Source organism: Stenella coeruleoalba (assembly GCF_951394435.1).
Source record: "Stenella coeruleoalba genome assembly, chromosome: 14".
Lineage (NCBI taxonomy): Eukaryota > Metazoa > Chordata > Mammalia > Artiodactyla > Delphinidae > Stenella > Stenella coeruleoalba.
In genome coordinates this window covers 59,415,547-59,432,404 of record NC_137160.1, presented here as the reverse complement: position 1 = coordinate 59,432,404, position 16,858 = coordinate 59,415,547, and the positions used below count along the sequence as shown (strand labels likewise).

At 50.1% G+C, this 16,858-nt stretch overlaps 1 protein-coding gene across 4 annotated transcripts in view; it reads right to left on the bottom strand.

Annotated features, from left to right (window-relative positions):
* MTCL1 (microtubule crosslinking factor 1) overlaps positions 1-4,609 on the bottom strand; it is a 123,285-nt gene extending 118,676 nt beyond the window's left edge. For 2 of the 4 annotated variants that reach the window (XM_079943372.1, XM_079943369.1), the window contains exon 1: positions 2,389-3,570. In XM_079943372.1, the coding sequence (XP_079799498.1) occupies positions 2,389-3,438 (1,050 nt within the window). In that variant the 5' untranslated portion in view covers positions 3,439-3,570. Of the gene's footprint in view, positions 1-2,388; positions 3,594-4,399 lie in introns of those variants that run through there. The other 2 variants (XM_079943371.1, XM_079943370.1) reach the window with 2 other exon arrangements.
* Between the last annotated feature and the right edge of the window lie 12,249 nt (positions 4,610-16,858).

The following is a 16,858-nucleotide window of genomic DNA, read 5'->3' as shown; positions in this document are numbered from 1 at the left end:
GTGGAGAGGTGTTCTTGGTGGCCCTTTCACCTAAAAAGAGGGCCCCTAGGAAAGCTAAACGCTGGGAACATTTTGAGCTAATAAACTCTAAGGCAAGCGTGTGCTCAGAAAAGGAGCCTTCATGGAAATAGGGTTGCAGCCTGGAGCAGGGAAAGAACAGAGGTCTGGGGGCAGGGAAAATACAAGCTGCATCACTTACTAGCTGGATGACCTTGGGCAAGTCACTAAGTTTTCTCAGCTCTCAGCATCCCTGTCTGTGAAATTGGGATTATGATAAATGTAACAATGATACCCTATGTTTCTGTGAGATTCACTGAAATATCAAATACATCAGATTAGGTGCCAGGGTCAGACACCTATTTCCTTCATTGAGAATCTAACATGAAAAAATAAAGCAAATAACCAGTCATCTAGGAATGAACCCCGAAATGACTGCCTACCTTAAGATTAAAGATGTAATGAGAAAACCTCTTTTCAAAAAAAATTTTTAAAACCCTTAATTTTCTGTTACTTAGCTGTCACGATTTGGATAAACATCATTCAATCAGAAACGCTGTGGGTCAGGGATTAGGCTAAGAGCCAAGGCTACAAAATTCAGTAAGATCATCTTTCTTGTCCTCAGGGAGCTTACTTCCAGGGCAAATTTACAAAAGTGCTGATTTCACAACAGAGTTCCACATGATACCGTGGCTCTTTCTCTACCACACCTCTGAATTTCACTGTTGTCTATTACACAAGAGTCAGTGACAGGGACTTCCCTGGAGGCACAATGGTTAAGAATCTGCCTGCCAATGCAGGGGACACAGGTTTGTGCCCTGGTCCAGGAAGATCCCACATGCCGCGGAGCAGCTAAGCCGGTGAACCACAACTACTGAGCCCGCGCTCTAGAGCCCGCGAGCCAGAACTACTGAGCCTGCACACCACAACTACTGAGTCCGTGTGCCTAGAGCCCGTGCTCCACAACAAGAGAAGCCACTGCAATGAGAAGCCCAAGCACCACAACGAAGAGTAGCCCCCGCTCGCCACAACTAGAGAAAGGCCCCGCGCAGCAATGAAGACCCAACGCAGCCAAAAATAAATAAATGAATTAAGAAAAAAAAATGCACTATTTGAAACGTCTTACTCCAAGTCTCCATCTGCTCTCTTTCCCCACCACTCTCCTCCTCTGCCTCTTTGAACAGGATAAAATAACCACTGGGCTCAGTGAGTTAGAGCAGCTTCTGCAGCCGGAGTTTAGGAATACTCAGCAGTTCACTGCTCTGATCCCAGTTTGAACTGCACACTTCATCACCAAGCACCTTAAAAGCTCACATCCTTGGTCCCACCAGCCAACACTTGGCCTCCATCAGGGACCGTCAGCATTTGCTGAGAACACAGGGCGAATCACAAAACCCACTGATACAGGAGGTTTCGGAGCAAACATATGTTTAACTGTCTTAACAGAAACAGGAGATTTACACCAGTGGAGCTATTTACCAACCTGCGTATCACAATAAATTAAAACAATTGCTTTCAGGACAGCCCTCCTTACTTTCAGGTGACCTACCCCCACCCCCAACACTGCCTAAATCCTCTTTCCTGCAGCGCCAGCCCTCCTCCTCCTGGAAAAGATGGAGTCAGACTTGTGCCCCAAAGCTCACAGGACCCAGAAGCCTCTTAGAGCGGGCCCCGCCGCCAAGTGCTCAGATAGGACGCAGAGGCTGCGATTCCCTCGAAAGTGCCCCGGCGTGAGAAGGGCATCAAGTGGCCTCTCCTGACACGGAAAACCCAGGTGGTGGACGCTTACAAAGGACCGGCCAGCAGGACACAGTGGTCCCTCCATTCAGGCCGCACTCAAGAGACTCCTGAACTGCAGGTTTATCACTGAAAACGCCGAGGCCCTCTGTCTGCTCTGTGAGCCCCGGGAGAGACACGGAGGGCGCCCGTCTTTCTGTAACTGGGAGAAGCGGCAGGCGAGTCTGCAGCCTGGGCCACCACACCCTCCGAACCCCCCTCTCCTCCCACGGAGCCCGGCCCAGAGCCCTTCGGCTGGGGAAAACCCGCTCCCACAGGCTAGGGGTCTGGGGGTCGACTGCACATCCAAAAAGTGATCAGAGCCGACACTCTATAATCAACGCAGCATCAACAGGGGCAGAGGCATCCGCGGAAAGCAGCAAGACTTCTAGAAACAAGCTAAGTGGGTGGAAAGCAGCCTGGACCCACAGGTCTTGCTGCTCCTTCCAGAAGTTTTGGCTCCAGTTCCCAGCGCCCGGTGTGTGCGGGGGGCAGGAAAGTGAACGACAGCAGGAGAAAGCGCTTTCGGGACCGGGAGGCGGGGCTCGCGGGTTCCAGCCCGCACCCAGACGTGGGGTCGCCTCCAGGCCACCGGCGGCGGGGTGGGCTGCGCACCTTGAGATAGTCGTTCTCCGAGCGCAGCTCCTCCATCTCCCGCAGCAGCTCCTCCGCCGCCGCCGCCGGTACCAGCCGGGGCTGCTCGCCCGGGCCGTGCTCCTTGGGGTTCCCGGGGACCGTTCGCTCTGGCGGAGCGCACCCCCCGGCATCCTCCGCCACGCCGGGCCCCGGGGACCCCGCGGGGACCCCGCTCGGGCTGCTCCGACCCCCGAGGCAGGCGGCGGGGGGCACGGCGAGGAGCGGGAAGGGCTCGGGGCTGCCCGTAGGCGCCCCCCGAGCCGCGGGGCTCGTCGTGGGGGCTCCCCGCAGGGGTTCCCGGTCGCTGGAGCCCGTGCCGGACTCGGCGTCGCTGCTGGCGGCGGGGATCAGGCGCTGCTCGTCGGACAGGGGGTCGGAGGGACAGTCGGAGAGATCGGAGCTGCTGTCGGTGTGGCTGATGCGCGAGCCGGGGGCCGGGGAGCCGGCCGCGGGGGTCACGGCGAGGATCACGGCGGGGACCGGGACGATGGGAACCCGGGGACCGGAGGCGCGGGCGGGGACCACACCGGAGCCGCGTTTGGCTTTGCGGCCCTTGGCAGCGGCGGGCAGCGGCTCGGCCCCGAGCGGCGGCTTCCCGACCCGGGGCAGCGGCTCGGCGGGCGCCGCGCGCGCCGCCTTCCTGGGGCCCGGAGCGGCCTTGGCGCCGCCCGCTGCTCTGGCCCCGGCGCCCGGCGGCGGCTTGTCCTTCGCGCCGGGGGCGCCGCCGCTGCGCCGGGAGACGCGGCCGGGCGCGGCCGGGGGCCCCGGCGAGGGCGGCGCCTTGCCCGCGAGGCTGGGCGAGCGCGGAGCGGCGGGCGCCGGGGCTCGGCCCGAGGAAGGGGCGGCCGGGCCGGGGGCCGCGGGCCGGCCGTGCAGGTCCTTGAGAAATGGCCTGGCGGGCGAGGGCGCGCGGTGCAGCCGCCTTCGCTCGGCCAGCGGGTGGAGATAGTGGTGGCGGTGGTGCTGGCCGGGCGGCTGCGGCTTCGCATCCGGGGCGCCGCCGGCCGCGGGGCCATTCAGCGTCTCCATGGCCGGGGCCCGGGCCGCGAGCAGCAGCTCAGGCGGCGGATGCTCCGGGCGGCGGCGGCGTGCAGCCTCCCCGCACGCCCGCTCATCACTGTCCGCCAGCCCCGCCCGGTGTGCGCCTCGCACTCCCGCGCCGCCGCCGTCCCCCGCACCCTGGCCTCGAGGATCCCCGCGGGACTCGCGGCCTCCGTCTCCCGGCTCTTCTCCGGCTGAGGTCACCCGCGTTCGCGTTCTCCGGGCGCGGCGGCGCGGCGGCTCCCTGCCGCTCGCATCCTCTGCGCGCGGCGCGCCGGGCTCGCACACCCGCCCTAGTCCAGCGGCAGCGACGCTGGCGGCGCGCTCCCCGCTCCCGCGCCTCGCTCTCCGCCCAGCCCGCTCTCCGCAGCACCGCCCGCTCGGGCCCGCGCCCCCCTCCCAGCGCGGGCCCGCCGCCCGGTGCGCATGTCCCGCCTCCCGCCAGCCGGCGCCGCGATGGGGGCGGGGCTGCGCTCCCGGACTGCGCGCCGGCTGTGGTCCCCGGCCCTCTCCGCCCTGGGACCCTCGTGCTTTTGGAGGCCGGGGAGGCAGTACGGGAGCTGGGAATGGGCAGAGGTGAACTGGGGGGGCGGGCGCTGCCCCCCAGGGTGGCGGCAACCTGGAGGTCCGGGAGGGTGCCTGGGCCCCAATGCGGGGTGCACTCTCGGGGCGCCGACGTCCCCTCCGCGGAACAACGCCGCCCCACAGGCCCCCGCATCCAGGCCGGCCTCCCACGGCCCCTTAGTTCCACCCCACCGTCCTCTCCCTCAGGGCCGAAGTCTCCACCTTCCTTTAAGGAGTGCTGGGACCCGACGCAGCTACCTATCGGGTCCAGAGGCGCACGGGGCTCAAGAGTTGGCACCCCAGTGGCCTCTGGAGCTCAGAGGAGGAGCCGCTGTTGGAGTAGGAGAAGCATCTCGCCAAGTTTGGCGTCAGAAAGGGAACTCACATTTAGTGTCGGCTGCAAGCCAGGCCCTGTTAGACACTCCAGCAACTCGGGCAGCGGCATTGTTTCATTTCATCCTCATAACAAACCCGACTACGAATTACTTCTGTCTTCTTGAAGGATGAGGACATGGGTGCGGGAGGTGAAGTCAGTGCCGCAGCCAGTGCACGCTGGCTGGGACTCATGCCCGAGTCTGTGCAGTGTTCAGTCCTACGTGCTGTCCCCTCGGAGAACCCGGAGCTTGAGCGCCGCTTCGACCACAGGAGATTCTAGCCTGGCTCACTGACCTTTTCAAGCCTCTGTATAATTAGAAAATACCTCCACCTGAGTGTGGGGCGTGACTCAGCAAGGATGAGAAAACACTGTGAGCTGTAAAGTGCAGTCCTATATCACTGAGTGCAGCTTTTGTCCCAGGTGTTGGTTCGTAATAGAAAAGAACCTTCGTGTCCTATTACAAATTAATCACTAAAGGGACGTTGCCTATAAGCTTAAATTATACATAATGACCCGCCCATCTCTGGGAAGCCCACCTCCCAGGGAATGAGCTTTAAGCTAAAACACCTTTGTTAAGCTCACAGGAACCCTCCTGACCAGGCCCACCTGTGAATGGCTGCAGGAAGGAAGAAATTAACACATTCCCCGCCAAGTTTGGCCAGAAACACGACTCTATCTCCTTCCCCTTTCAGTATAAAAGAATCCTGAATTGTAACTTGGAGAAGATGGCTCTTTGGGACATGAGGCCACCATCTCCTGGCCTGCTGGCTTTTTTTTTCTTTAAGATTTATTTATTTTTATTTTGGGGGGCTGTGTTGGGTCTTCGTCGCTGTGTGTGGGCTTTCTCTAGTTGCGGCACGCAGGGGCTACTATTCGTTGCGGTGCACGGGCTTCTCATTGCGGTGGCTTCTCTTGTTGCAGAGCACGGTTCCTAGGCGCACAGGATTCAACAGTTGTGGCTCGAGGGCTCTAGAGCGCAGGCTCAGTAGTTGTGGCGCATGGGCTTAGCTGCTCCGAGGCATGTGGGATCTTCCCGGCTCAGGGCTCGAACCTGTGTCCCCTGCATTGTGGCCTGCTGGCTTTCTGAATAAAGTCGCTACTCCTTGCCCCAACAGCTCACCTCTGGATTTATTGGCCGGTTGTGCAGCGAGCAGTACAAACTTGGACTCAGTAACAGGATGGTGGGCAATACTCAGAGGAATAAGGGCCAGCCTGCCGTCTAGACTTGGCTTTGCTGGGAGGCAAAGGCGGGCAGTGCTTACAAGTTGCTGGGGTCGGCACGGACCCTGACCCCGGAAGGATGGGCTGGTCTAGTAGGTGAGTACCCAGGTAGGTGGGACATTATCCTCGAGGCTGGGGGAGCCTTTGGAGGATGCTGAGCATGACTGATCTCTACTTAGGAGGATCCCACTGGCCGCAGCAGCAAGGAGAAGGAGGCAGGTGACAGGGAGCAGTTAGCAGCTGTGGCCAAAAGCGCAGATGAGGGCAGTGGTAGTAGGAATAGAGAAAGGGGGACAGATTTTTGAAGATAAAAGGAAAAATAGAACCTATAAGGGAAAAGAATCTGAAAAAGAATATATCTATATGTATAACTGAATCACTGTGCTGTATACCTGAAACTAACACAACATGGTAAATCAACTATACTTCAGTAAAAATATATGTACATAAAAAATAAATAAAATGTTAAAAAAAAAAGGGAAAACATAGACTCCAAAGTCTGTGACCTTAACCTTAAATCACCCTACTTAGCCACCTCCTTCAAAAAGTGCGGGACAGGGCTTCCCTGGTGGTGCAGTGGTTGAGAGTCCGCCTGCCGATGCAGGGGACACGGGTTCGTGCCCCGGTCCAGGAAGATCCCGCATGCCGCGGAGCGGCTGGGCCCGTGAGCCATGGCCGCTGGGCCTGCGCGTCTGGAGCCTGTGCTCTGCAACGGGAGAGGCCACAACAGTGAGAGGCCCGCGTACCGAAAAAAAAAAAAAAAAAAAAAAAAAGAAAGTGCAGGACAAAGTCATCACTGACGCAATAGCTAATAAGACCACAGCCATCTATCATGGGGTATTTGGAGAAAAAGGACACAGGTGGTGACAACAGTGCAGAAAGGCTGACAGGTGCCCTGCTCCCACGCCAGGCCCATGCAGCTCTCCCTAGAGGGCGCTCTAACTCTCCCTGGTGCCCAGTGATTAATCAGAAAGCGGCCGCCATCAGTCCCCAGAGCACAGCCCCCTGGAACTCTAGGACCTTCTCCTCGACCTTCTTCCAGAGACACAGACGTCCCTGACACCCTCACATTTCTCAAGAATTATGTCCAGGACACTTAGCACAAGCTTGCCAGCTCTCACACCGCATCTAATCATGCAAAAGACCAGCTCAAAAATGTTTCGGTAAGCTAGTCTTCCAAAAATATCAGCGAGGTGACCATACTCTTTGTCGCCAGCTTCCTTTCCCTCAGCTAGTAAGTCAAACAAACTTCATCCTCTGAACGATTAGCCTGGCGATTGTTTCCATTGGACCTTGGCAAGGCGGTGTCCAGGAATGCTTCCTTTGTTCCCAGCAGTCAGTGCGTTACAGGTGTACCAGATACCTGCTTGCATCATAGGTTTTTAAAGTCACAGATGATTTTAAAATAACGTTTTGTTCTTGTTAAATCAACTTAGTCTTAAGGCATTAGGGGTTTGCTATTTAAAGGAGCCTTAAAGTGCTTTGTTCTGGAAAACAACAAAATCCAGTGTGGGTGTGGCTGTTCGGGTCTGTCTGCCCTCAGACCCTGCCCCCTGCTCTGTGTAGCCAGGGAACAACCCACAAAGGTGGGCTTGCTGGGCTCCTGGGTTTGCTGATTGGGTTTGGCCTCTGAGAGGTGCGGTCAGGAGATTGGAAGGTAACAGCAAGGAAGAAATCAGGGGATTTCTTATCCTCTCTCTGTGCCTCAAGTGGCTTCTGAGCGGCTGGGTCTCCTCTGCGGACTGGCCTGTTGGGGTTCCAGCTTTCCCCAGATGACCTGCTCCTACCGGTAACTTCATCTCCTCACAAGCCTCTCAGTCAAGGATGGTTATGGCTTCCTGGGGCTGCAAATCTGTGGGTGACGTCACTGCCCCTGTTCGGCCCTTGATCCCCCCAGCCCATAACCAGTCCCTGCACTGCAGTGCCTGTCTAGGGCCTGCATGCAGCACTGGTGTGAAGAGTAGTTTGGGGAGATAAACTAGGAGCATGGGGTTAACATACAGACACTACTACATATAAAATAGATAACCAAAAAAAAAAAAAAAATAGATAACTAACAAGGACCTACTGTATAGCACAGGGATATACTCAGTATTCTGTAATAACCTATAAGGGAAAAGAATCTGAAAAAGAATGAATATATATATGAATATGTATAACTGAAAAGAAAATATATTACAAATATTCATTGAAAAATAAAGAGAAAATTCGGATTAAATAAATATTTAATTTTTTTTCTAAAAAAATTTTTTCTAAAAAGGCTTTTTTCTAAAAAGCCTTGTCAAAGAGCAGCGTGCTACAGTAACAAGAGCTGAGATTTTGCCACCAGGCAGATCTGGGGCAAATCCTGCCTAAGTCACTTGCACTGTGTGTGGCCTTGGGTAAAGTATTATCATCAATATCATCATCATCACTATGATTTAATACCAGTGGCGTAATCTCCAATACTTTAAAATGTGAGCAAAGCGAACTTGGAGTGAGAGTTAGAAATCTAGTCTGTGTCTGTACAGTTATATAAAGCGAAACAAATTTTTTTTTTCTTGTTTGACTCATAGAGGGGAAAAACATGACTGCCTCTGGACGACAGAGTTCTTTGCAGAACTTCTGCACCCTCAAAACCTTGTCCACAGTACTTATCTATTTTCCAGTTATTTCCCTTATTTTAACACAAAGGCACTTTAGAATGTGAAATCATTCCTGGTCTAAGTCAGAAGAAGTCATCCTCTTTGAAAAGAGTGGAAAGAAGAGACTTTTAACAGAGTGGGCTAGTTTTTGGCACCTCAGGAAAGGTGGGGTTGAAAAGGGACAGCTGGAAGTCAGGTGGCCCTCGTGGGGTGCAGGTGCCTCCCAGCTGCCCATGCAGGGTTACTGCCAAAATGCCACGTGGGACTTGATGCAGGCCAATCCTACAAGGGCCCACAGACCCCTTCACATGGCCAGACTGGCCCCTGTATATGGCATGGTGGTGGTCACGATGATGGCTTCAGAGGCTCAAAAATCTTGAGGACACCAGAAGCACCTGGGGAGCTTGTTACAAATGCAGGTTCTATGGCCACACGCCCTGGAGCTCTGATTTCAAAGGTGTGGAGTGGCGCCCCAATCTGAACTTTTGCAGTACGCGGGCCTCTCACTGCTGTGGCCTCTCCCGTTGCGGAGCACAGGCTCTGGACGGGCAGGCTTAGCGGCCATCGCTCACGGGCCCAGCCGCTCCGCGGCATGTGGGATCCTCCCGGACCGGGGCATGAACCCGTGTCCCCTGCATCGGCAGGCGGATTCTCAACCACTGCGCCACCGGGGAAGCCCCAGTCTGAACTTTTAACAAGTACGTTTGATGCTGATGACCCTCTGACCACACCCGAGAAGCCCTGAGTTAGTGTTTCAAACACAGCTCCAAGCATCACAGGCTTGTCATTTCCTCCTGGTTCAGTTTGAGTCCTTCCAATTTTGGTATGCGATTCTGGCGGATAAGAGATGCAGAGACCACGATAAAGGTTTAGCCAGTGAAGCCCCAGCTGTAGACAATGTCACAAAGTCCAGGCCTGTCCTAGAGCCAGTCTTAAGTGGTGTCTCTCTGATCCAAGAACCCAGAGGAAGGGGCTAGATGGTGGCAAGGGGGCTCTTTGCTTGTGAGCAGTGGTTCTTTATGAGGAGGGAGCTCCCTCTTGGAGCATTTGGGAAGTTTGTTATGGTATTTTCTGTCGTTGCAAAAACTGGGTTGGGGAGCACTAGCTGATTTTAGGAGGGGAGTCAGGGATGCTGGATGTTTTGCAATAACCCCAGAGAATCGCCCCATACGCTGCACAACTTCCAAATGTCCTCCTGAAACATTCATGAAGGTAAAAAAAAAAAAAAAAAATTTTTTGCTTACCATCATCTGAGCCTAGAACGTAACTGTTTATCTTAGTCCGGTCGGGCTGCTCTAACAGAATCCCACAGAACGGGTGGCTTATAAAAACAGACATTTATTTCTCACAGTTCTGGAGGCTGGAAGTCTGAGCTCAAGGCACCAGCAAGGTCAAATTCTGGAGAGCACCCACTTCTGGGTTACAGACCAACATCTCATGTCCTCAGCTGGCAGAAGGGGCAAAGGATCTCTCTGGGGCCTCTTTTATAGGGGCACTTATCCCAGCCATGCAGCCTCCACCATCATGAGCTAATCACTTCCCAAAGGCCCCACCTCCTAATACCATCACCTTGGGCATTAGGACTTAACATGAATTTTGGGGGGACACAACATTCAATCTATAGCACGGTTTCACACCTAAACACAACACTTTTACATATAAGGCAGTATTTTTAGTTTGTTTTACTATATACTGGATTTTTTTAAGGCATGCAGCCGCAGTAGAAATCAAGACTGGACTTCATTTTATTTGGAGATTTGCAATGAGTTGTGTTTTTTTTAAATCTAATTAATTAATTTATTTTTGGCTGTGTTGGGTCTTCATTGCTGCGCGGGCTTTCTCTAGTTGCGGCGAGCGCGGGTTACTCTCCGTTGCGGTGCGCGGCATCTCATTGCGGTGGCTTCTCTTGTTGCGGAGCATGCGCTCTAGGCGCGCAGGCTCCAGTAGTTGTGGTTCATGGGCTCTAAAGTGCAGGCTCAGTAGTTGTGGCGCACGGGCTTAGTTGCTCCGCGGCATGTGAGATCTTCCCACACCAGGTCTCGAAACCGGGTCCCCTCCATTGGCAGGCGGATTCTCAACCACTGTGCCACCTGGGAAGCCCTGCAATAAGTTTTTCATCTTTGATCATTTCGTCATTGATGGCACTGCCACTCAAAATATTTGAGTCATCAGTATAACACCTGTATTTGTCTGCATTTTTGCAATTGTCTCTGTGTATAAGATCTGAGTACTTCATTGTATATATTTTCTAGTATATTTGTAAGCTTTATATGTTAAATACATATTATTTTGTTATAAATAACTTTCTTATTATTTCTCTTTTATATTACTATCAGAGCATTGTATTGATTTTTTAAAAATACATGTTTTGGGGAGATGTTCACACACTAACTGATTCTCATTGAACGAAAGGAAAGGGCATTTGTAAGAAAAGGTGGGGCGATGTGCTGCCCTTGCTGGGAACCGGGGCTCCTGCCCAGAAAGAGATGAGCTATTGTGGAGGGTGCCCCCTCGTGGTGGGTGTTGGGATGACATCCCTTCCCCCACAGGAAGAAAACTGAATCTAGAAGTGTCCCCTGGGGGGGAGGAAGAGGAGGTTGGAGATTCTAAGAAGTGTCCTTTCATTAAAAGAAGCAGTGTTTCATTATGCAAGCTTTTGCATGTTTGCTAAACTTGAAATTAAAAATTCAGACTTCTTTCCTCTTACAACATAACTGCTAAAATCTGTAAAATTATTTTTAAAAAACGATTGTGGGATTCACAGCTTGATGCGCATGGAAAACATATTGCTGAAAAAAGTAAAACTCGGGACTTCCCTGGTGGTCTAGTGGTTAAGACTCCGCACTCCCAATGCAGGGGACGTGGATTCGATCCCTGGTTGGGGAACTAAGATCCCGCATGCTACCTCGGCGTGGCCAAAATAATAATAATAAAATTTTAAAAAGGAAAACTCAGCAAAGTACTGTATCTTTCCGGATCGGCAGCATGTGGACTCTGAAAAAATTCAGGGAAATTAATAGGTTATGTTGTCACCGCTTGAATTTAGAACATCGCTCATTTCCTCATGCAGGTTCTGAAATGCATGGCATTTCTTGTTTTATTGTAACTCACCATTATTTATTTCTCTACTTACAGACTTACAACCCTTCAGAACAGAAAAGGAGATATGAGGCCAATAACTACTTCCTCCTGCTGACTCTGGGGTTCCTGCCCAACTTCAATGCTCATCTTCCCATACAAAATAAGAGTAGGCTCACATGGAAAGCAGAAATAGAACAGGCATTTGTAGGTTGCATAGCAGAAAGTACTTAGGGCATACATTTCCTGATTAATACAGAAGATGGGATACTGTTTAAGACAACACACACAAGGGAATTCCCTGGTGGTCCAGTGGTTAGGACTCCACACTTTCACTGCCGAGGGCCCAGGTTCAGTCCCTGGTTGGGAAACTGAGATTCCCCCAAGCTGCATAGCATGGCACACCCCCCCAGAAGAAAATCACACATAAAATACATTTTCATTATTAATTCTCATAAAATTACCGTCAAGCTCATTTTAGGAACGAGGAGATAGAATGATGTGGGTTCTATGCCTGGGCACAGTGGTTTGTTCAGATACCTTGGACGAAAGAGCCCAGTCTTCCTGGGCCTTCAAGGCCTAATCTACCAAGTTAGAGAGTTGAACTGAAGCTTTAGTGTATGTCCCAGCTTCACATATCCGAGGACTGAGGTAAACTTTTCAGTGCTATTTTAATTATCAACATGGGATTATTCATAGGAAACTGTAGGTCACCTCTGTTCATTCTCAGACAAAGTATCCTCAAAGAATATGAACTAATTTTCATACAAGAACAGCATCATTTAGAAGGTTAATAGGATGGAATAAGTATGACAAACGTTAGACATATTCCTACTTACCGTACTGGGGCAGACTATTGAGAGTTAATCATGTTTTTAAGAGATTCTCAGTATTATTCCTGAGGACAAGTCCATGTCATATTTGCCTCTTTAAATATTTAAATATCAGGATCTAGGAATTTGAGCGCAGAGAGAAAGCACAGCAGTCCTCTCGCTCATCAGCTCCTATCTGGGAAACCCCGGGGCTGGTATCCACTGGTTGTAATTCTGAAGCAGACCTCCCTTCCATAATTAGGGTGATTGTATAATTTATCATCCAGACCGTAGAATATTTGAGAATGAAAGGGGGCACAGTTAGTAATTACACGAGACAACAGGCCTGAAGTGGACCAGGGCAGCTGGTTCAGGCTGTACGGTCACCTGTGATTAATGTCCATTCCTCAAGGTAAGAATGTCTCCAGATTGGGTCAGACTGACTCATGTTTACATCCACTTACTCTAAGAACATGAACTCTTTTCACTTTGTTTATCTCTTTTAAATATACTTGGGAGAGAAGCCTGTTAAAGAATCTCCACAGCCTGTTCATCCACTCACTCATGTACTCATTCATTCAAAGATTATTTATTGGGGCTTCCCTGGTGGCGCAGTGGTTAAGAATCCATCTGCCAATGCAGGGGACACAGGTTCGATCCCTGGTCTGGGAAGATCCCACATGCCGCGGAGCAACTAAGCCCGTGCGCCACAACTGCTGAGCCTGCGACCCACAACTACTGAGCCCTTGCACCTACAGCCCGTGCTCCGCAACAAGAGAAGCCACCACAATGAGAAGCCTGCGCACCGCAACAAAGAGTAGCCCATGCTTGCCGCAACTAGACAAAGCCTGCGTGCAGCAATGAAGACCCAATGCAGCCTAAAAAAAGAAAAAGAAAAAGATTATGTATTGAACCCCTTCTAAAATGCTAGGCTATGTATAGATAATGGGAATAGCAGGGATGAAGAAAACATGGCATCTGCCTTTTTGGGGCTCATCGTCTCATATAGAAAATATAATGAGGAAGAGAAAAGCTGCCCCAGGTACCGGAGCTGGCCTCCGTATCACCTAGGCCTCCACGTTCCTAGGGTCTGGCCTGGCTCTCAAAGCCAGGCCCTGGCAGTCTCCTATCAAATATATACAATGTTACAGAACCTCAACATCAGACAAGGTCACTCTGGGACTGTGATGGGTCAAGACAAAAGCAAGACCACTCTGTAGTCATGTCTGAATACAGACGAAACACAGATATTTTCTAAACCACAGAAACGACCAAATATCCCTTTCTCCCTGCTATATGAGCTGCTGTTTCTTACCAATTACAGCGTCAGTTTTGCCTAAGTGGTCCCCCCTTCTAGGTGAGATTAAGATACCCAGTCATAGAATTATCCCTGCTTCCTGACAGCATCCAATCCACCCCAAAGCCCTGCTCCATTGGACCCTCCCCAAATCACCTAACACAAGTCCAAATCCATGTCCTGCAGAGGGCTTCCCACAGTGTCCATCCCTCCACTGCCATGGGCAATAAACCCAACGTACTCAACCGCGGTGTGTGAGCTCCTGGTAGGATAATTATGACTCCGGAGGAAACCTAACATAGCACCCATTCTCTGTTTTACAAATATATCAATATGTGAAACATACTTTTTGTGCTTTAATGGGTCTTGTTGCTCTTTGAAAAAGACGGCATAAATATGGAAAAAAAATTATCGATATATTTAAATGCTATAAATCTCTGAGCAGCTAAATCTGCTTACTGTTTGCCCAGATCAAAGCCTGCTTTGGAGATGAAGAGAAAGTCTTTTATCTCCATGAATTTCTTTTGTTCCACTGTGAAGCAAGGATCTTATCTTTTGCACCAACATAATGCCGTTTTATAATCTAGGCTACAGCAGTCAGTGATTTCATGAGTTCTCAAGGCCTCTCCGCCGTGCACTGAAGTTGTGTTTATCCATTTCTATTTTCTCTGCAGGATGCTTCTAAAATATAATTTGAAGGCTGTAATTGTTTTTGTCCCTAAAAAGATAGGAGAAATAGAGTGGAATGGGCTGTCTCCGGAAGTACCACTGGATGGCCTCTGGAAGGATGCTGCCTAGGCTGATGGTAATCTTTCAAGGATGCTGTAGAGGAGATGCTTATCTGGGCAAAGGGGTTGCTTTCATCTCTATAGTTACATTCATGCTTCTTCCATAGAGTGTAACCTTCTGTAGTACAGAGCCCCAGGGCAGTACAGAAATCCGCTGACAGTAGGTAGTTAATGTGTCTTTGCCTGTTATATAACTGATATCAGTCACCAGGGGAGCAAGTGTACGCAGTCATAAAAGTAGCCTTCATTTTTCTTCCCTTGCTCTTACTCTTAAAAGTTTCTACACATGTATCAAGTTCAAAGGAGTTATTACTTAGAACTTAGAAAAACTTCAAACTGTCCTCTGCTTAAATCTCTCCTTCCAACTAGTCACCCTGCAAGATTCTAGAATCTTAGACTACATTCTATCACACAGAACATTCTAGATTTCATTTTTGCTTTAGTCACTGAAAATAATGGTGACCAAAGTTTTCCTTTATATCACTTCTATATATACTTCCAGGGAGGGAAGATGGACCGGAAGTTCAGTTATCTTACAGCTTTTTCAAATAGAAACTCATTTTCCTCTCAACTAATAAAGTGTAGAGAAATCAAAATCAAAAGCATCAGCCGGGGCTTCCCTGGTGGCGCAGTGGTTGAGAGTCCGCCTGCCGATGCAGGGAACACGGGTTCGTGCCCCGGTCCGGGAGGATCCCACATGCCACGGAGCGGCTGGGCCCGTGAGCCATGGCCGCTGAGCCTGCGCGTCCGGAGCCTGTGCTCCGCAACGGGAGAGGCCCGCGTACCACCAAAAAAAAAAAAAAAAAAAAAAAGCATCAGCAGTTAATACCTCCTAGAAACCTGGAACTTTTCAATGTGAACTACAAAGCAGATTCATACCCTTTAAAGAATTCGTAAACTCAGGAACTGCGGAGGGCGGGCTATTTTTGAGGTATGAAAGATACAAAGAGTCACAGTGTGTAATTTTTATATAAATTTTGGGTCTTGGTCCTCCTGAAATGGACATAAAGTGGGCTGAAAGATGCAATTGAGAGACAACTTTCTTCACTAAACCACAGTTGGTATTTTCATACCACTTGGTCCTTCCTGTGAAACTTGAAGATGCCCAGAACCCTTGTGTCCAACTGGAATCCACCAACCCCATCTTACCTCTCGGGAAAACAACACATGTAAGAAATAAACAAAAACAAAAATTCAGCCAAGTTATTAAGACAAGCAAGCCATTTAAAACTGACAAAAGCTATCTCATGTGGAAAATACAAATACTGAACCAATCTCCCTGGTTTATGAATGTAACTAATAGCTAATCACATAGAGCATTGAGACTCAGGGACAGATTTCTGGCTTTGTGACCTGGTCTCTGGGGACTTCTGACTGGAGAAACAACTCAGAGGGGCTCTGTGACCTGTTCTGTAGACATCTGTTACCTTCATTCATTCCTACACACTTTTCATTTATTCTTTCAAAAGATGCTGTCACAGGCACTGAATTTATATAAAAGATGAAAACGACTGGCCTCTGCCCTTGAGAAGTTTCTGGACAGACTTCTTTTTTCTTTTTTGAGACAGACATTTAAAAAAATGAAAATACTGAAAGGAAGTTTCTATGCTAGGAGAACCCAGGGCCAGCTACGTAATTTGCAGGGCTCAGTACAGGAACCCTTTGTTCTAAAAATCAGGGGAAAAGTGCCATGAAAGTTCAAAAGACAAAGCTTTTCGTTTCATCCACAGTCTCTCTTCCAACTTGTCCTGGTGTTTTTATTTGCTATTTATGTTGCTCTAAGTAAAGAAAAGTTAAGATTTGAAATCAAGAGCATGAACTTTGCCTTAAATCTTTACATTGTGCAATGCCACTTCTAAATGCAAAAACAGCAACTCTTAGCTCATATATTGAATCACAGAAATTACACAATTTGTATTTTGATTCTCATACATGTATATGTGTTTCATTCTTATTAAGACAGTGGAAACATTTCCCCAAACTAGCTCAACTGTTTTTATTTTGCTTCTCAATATTCACACATTTCCCACCATTCCCCACCTTCAGGGAAAGCCCTGAAAGGAGAAGAAATGATGGATTGCCCTTTCTTCTCCTTTCCTTTTATGTTATTTTCAGTGGAATCCGTGGCTAATTCAGGGGAGTGGCACAAGTAAGAAATACTACGATAGAGTCCCTTGGCCATTCATGTTTCTTCGAACATCATTACCTTCTGCGTTTTGAAGCTAGTTCTGGTCAAAGCAGTTTCTGATTCGAAAAGAAAGCCTCTAAGAGCCGCCAGCACCCTTGCTCACTCATAAACATAACACACTTACCTGGATTCACTTGGAGTCTGCTGAACGCTCTGCATCGTGGGTCTGCTGTGGATCTGCCGGGAACTGCCTGCTCTCTGGGGCATCACAGATGCAGATGCAAAGGAGGCTCGGGGAACAGCAGACGTGCATGTAGCATGGGTTTACTCTGTTCATCCATCTGCTTCACTGTCCCACTGGACTTCCCTTAAAAACACAGGTTCACACGGTTGGTGGGAATATAAATTGGTACAACCACTATGGGGAACAGTATGGAGGTTCCTTACAAAACTAAAAATAGAACTACCGGGGGCTTCCCTGGTGGCAGTGGTTAAGAATCTGCCTGCCAATGCAGGGGGC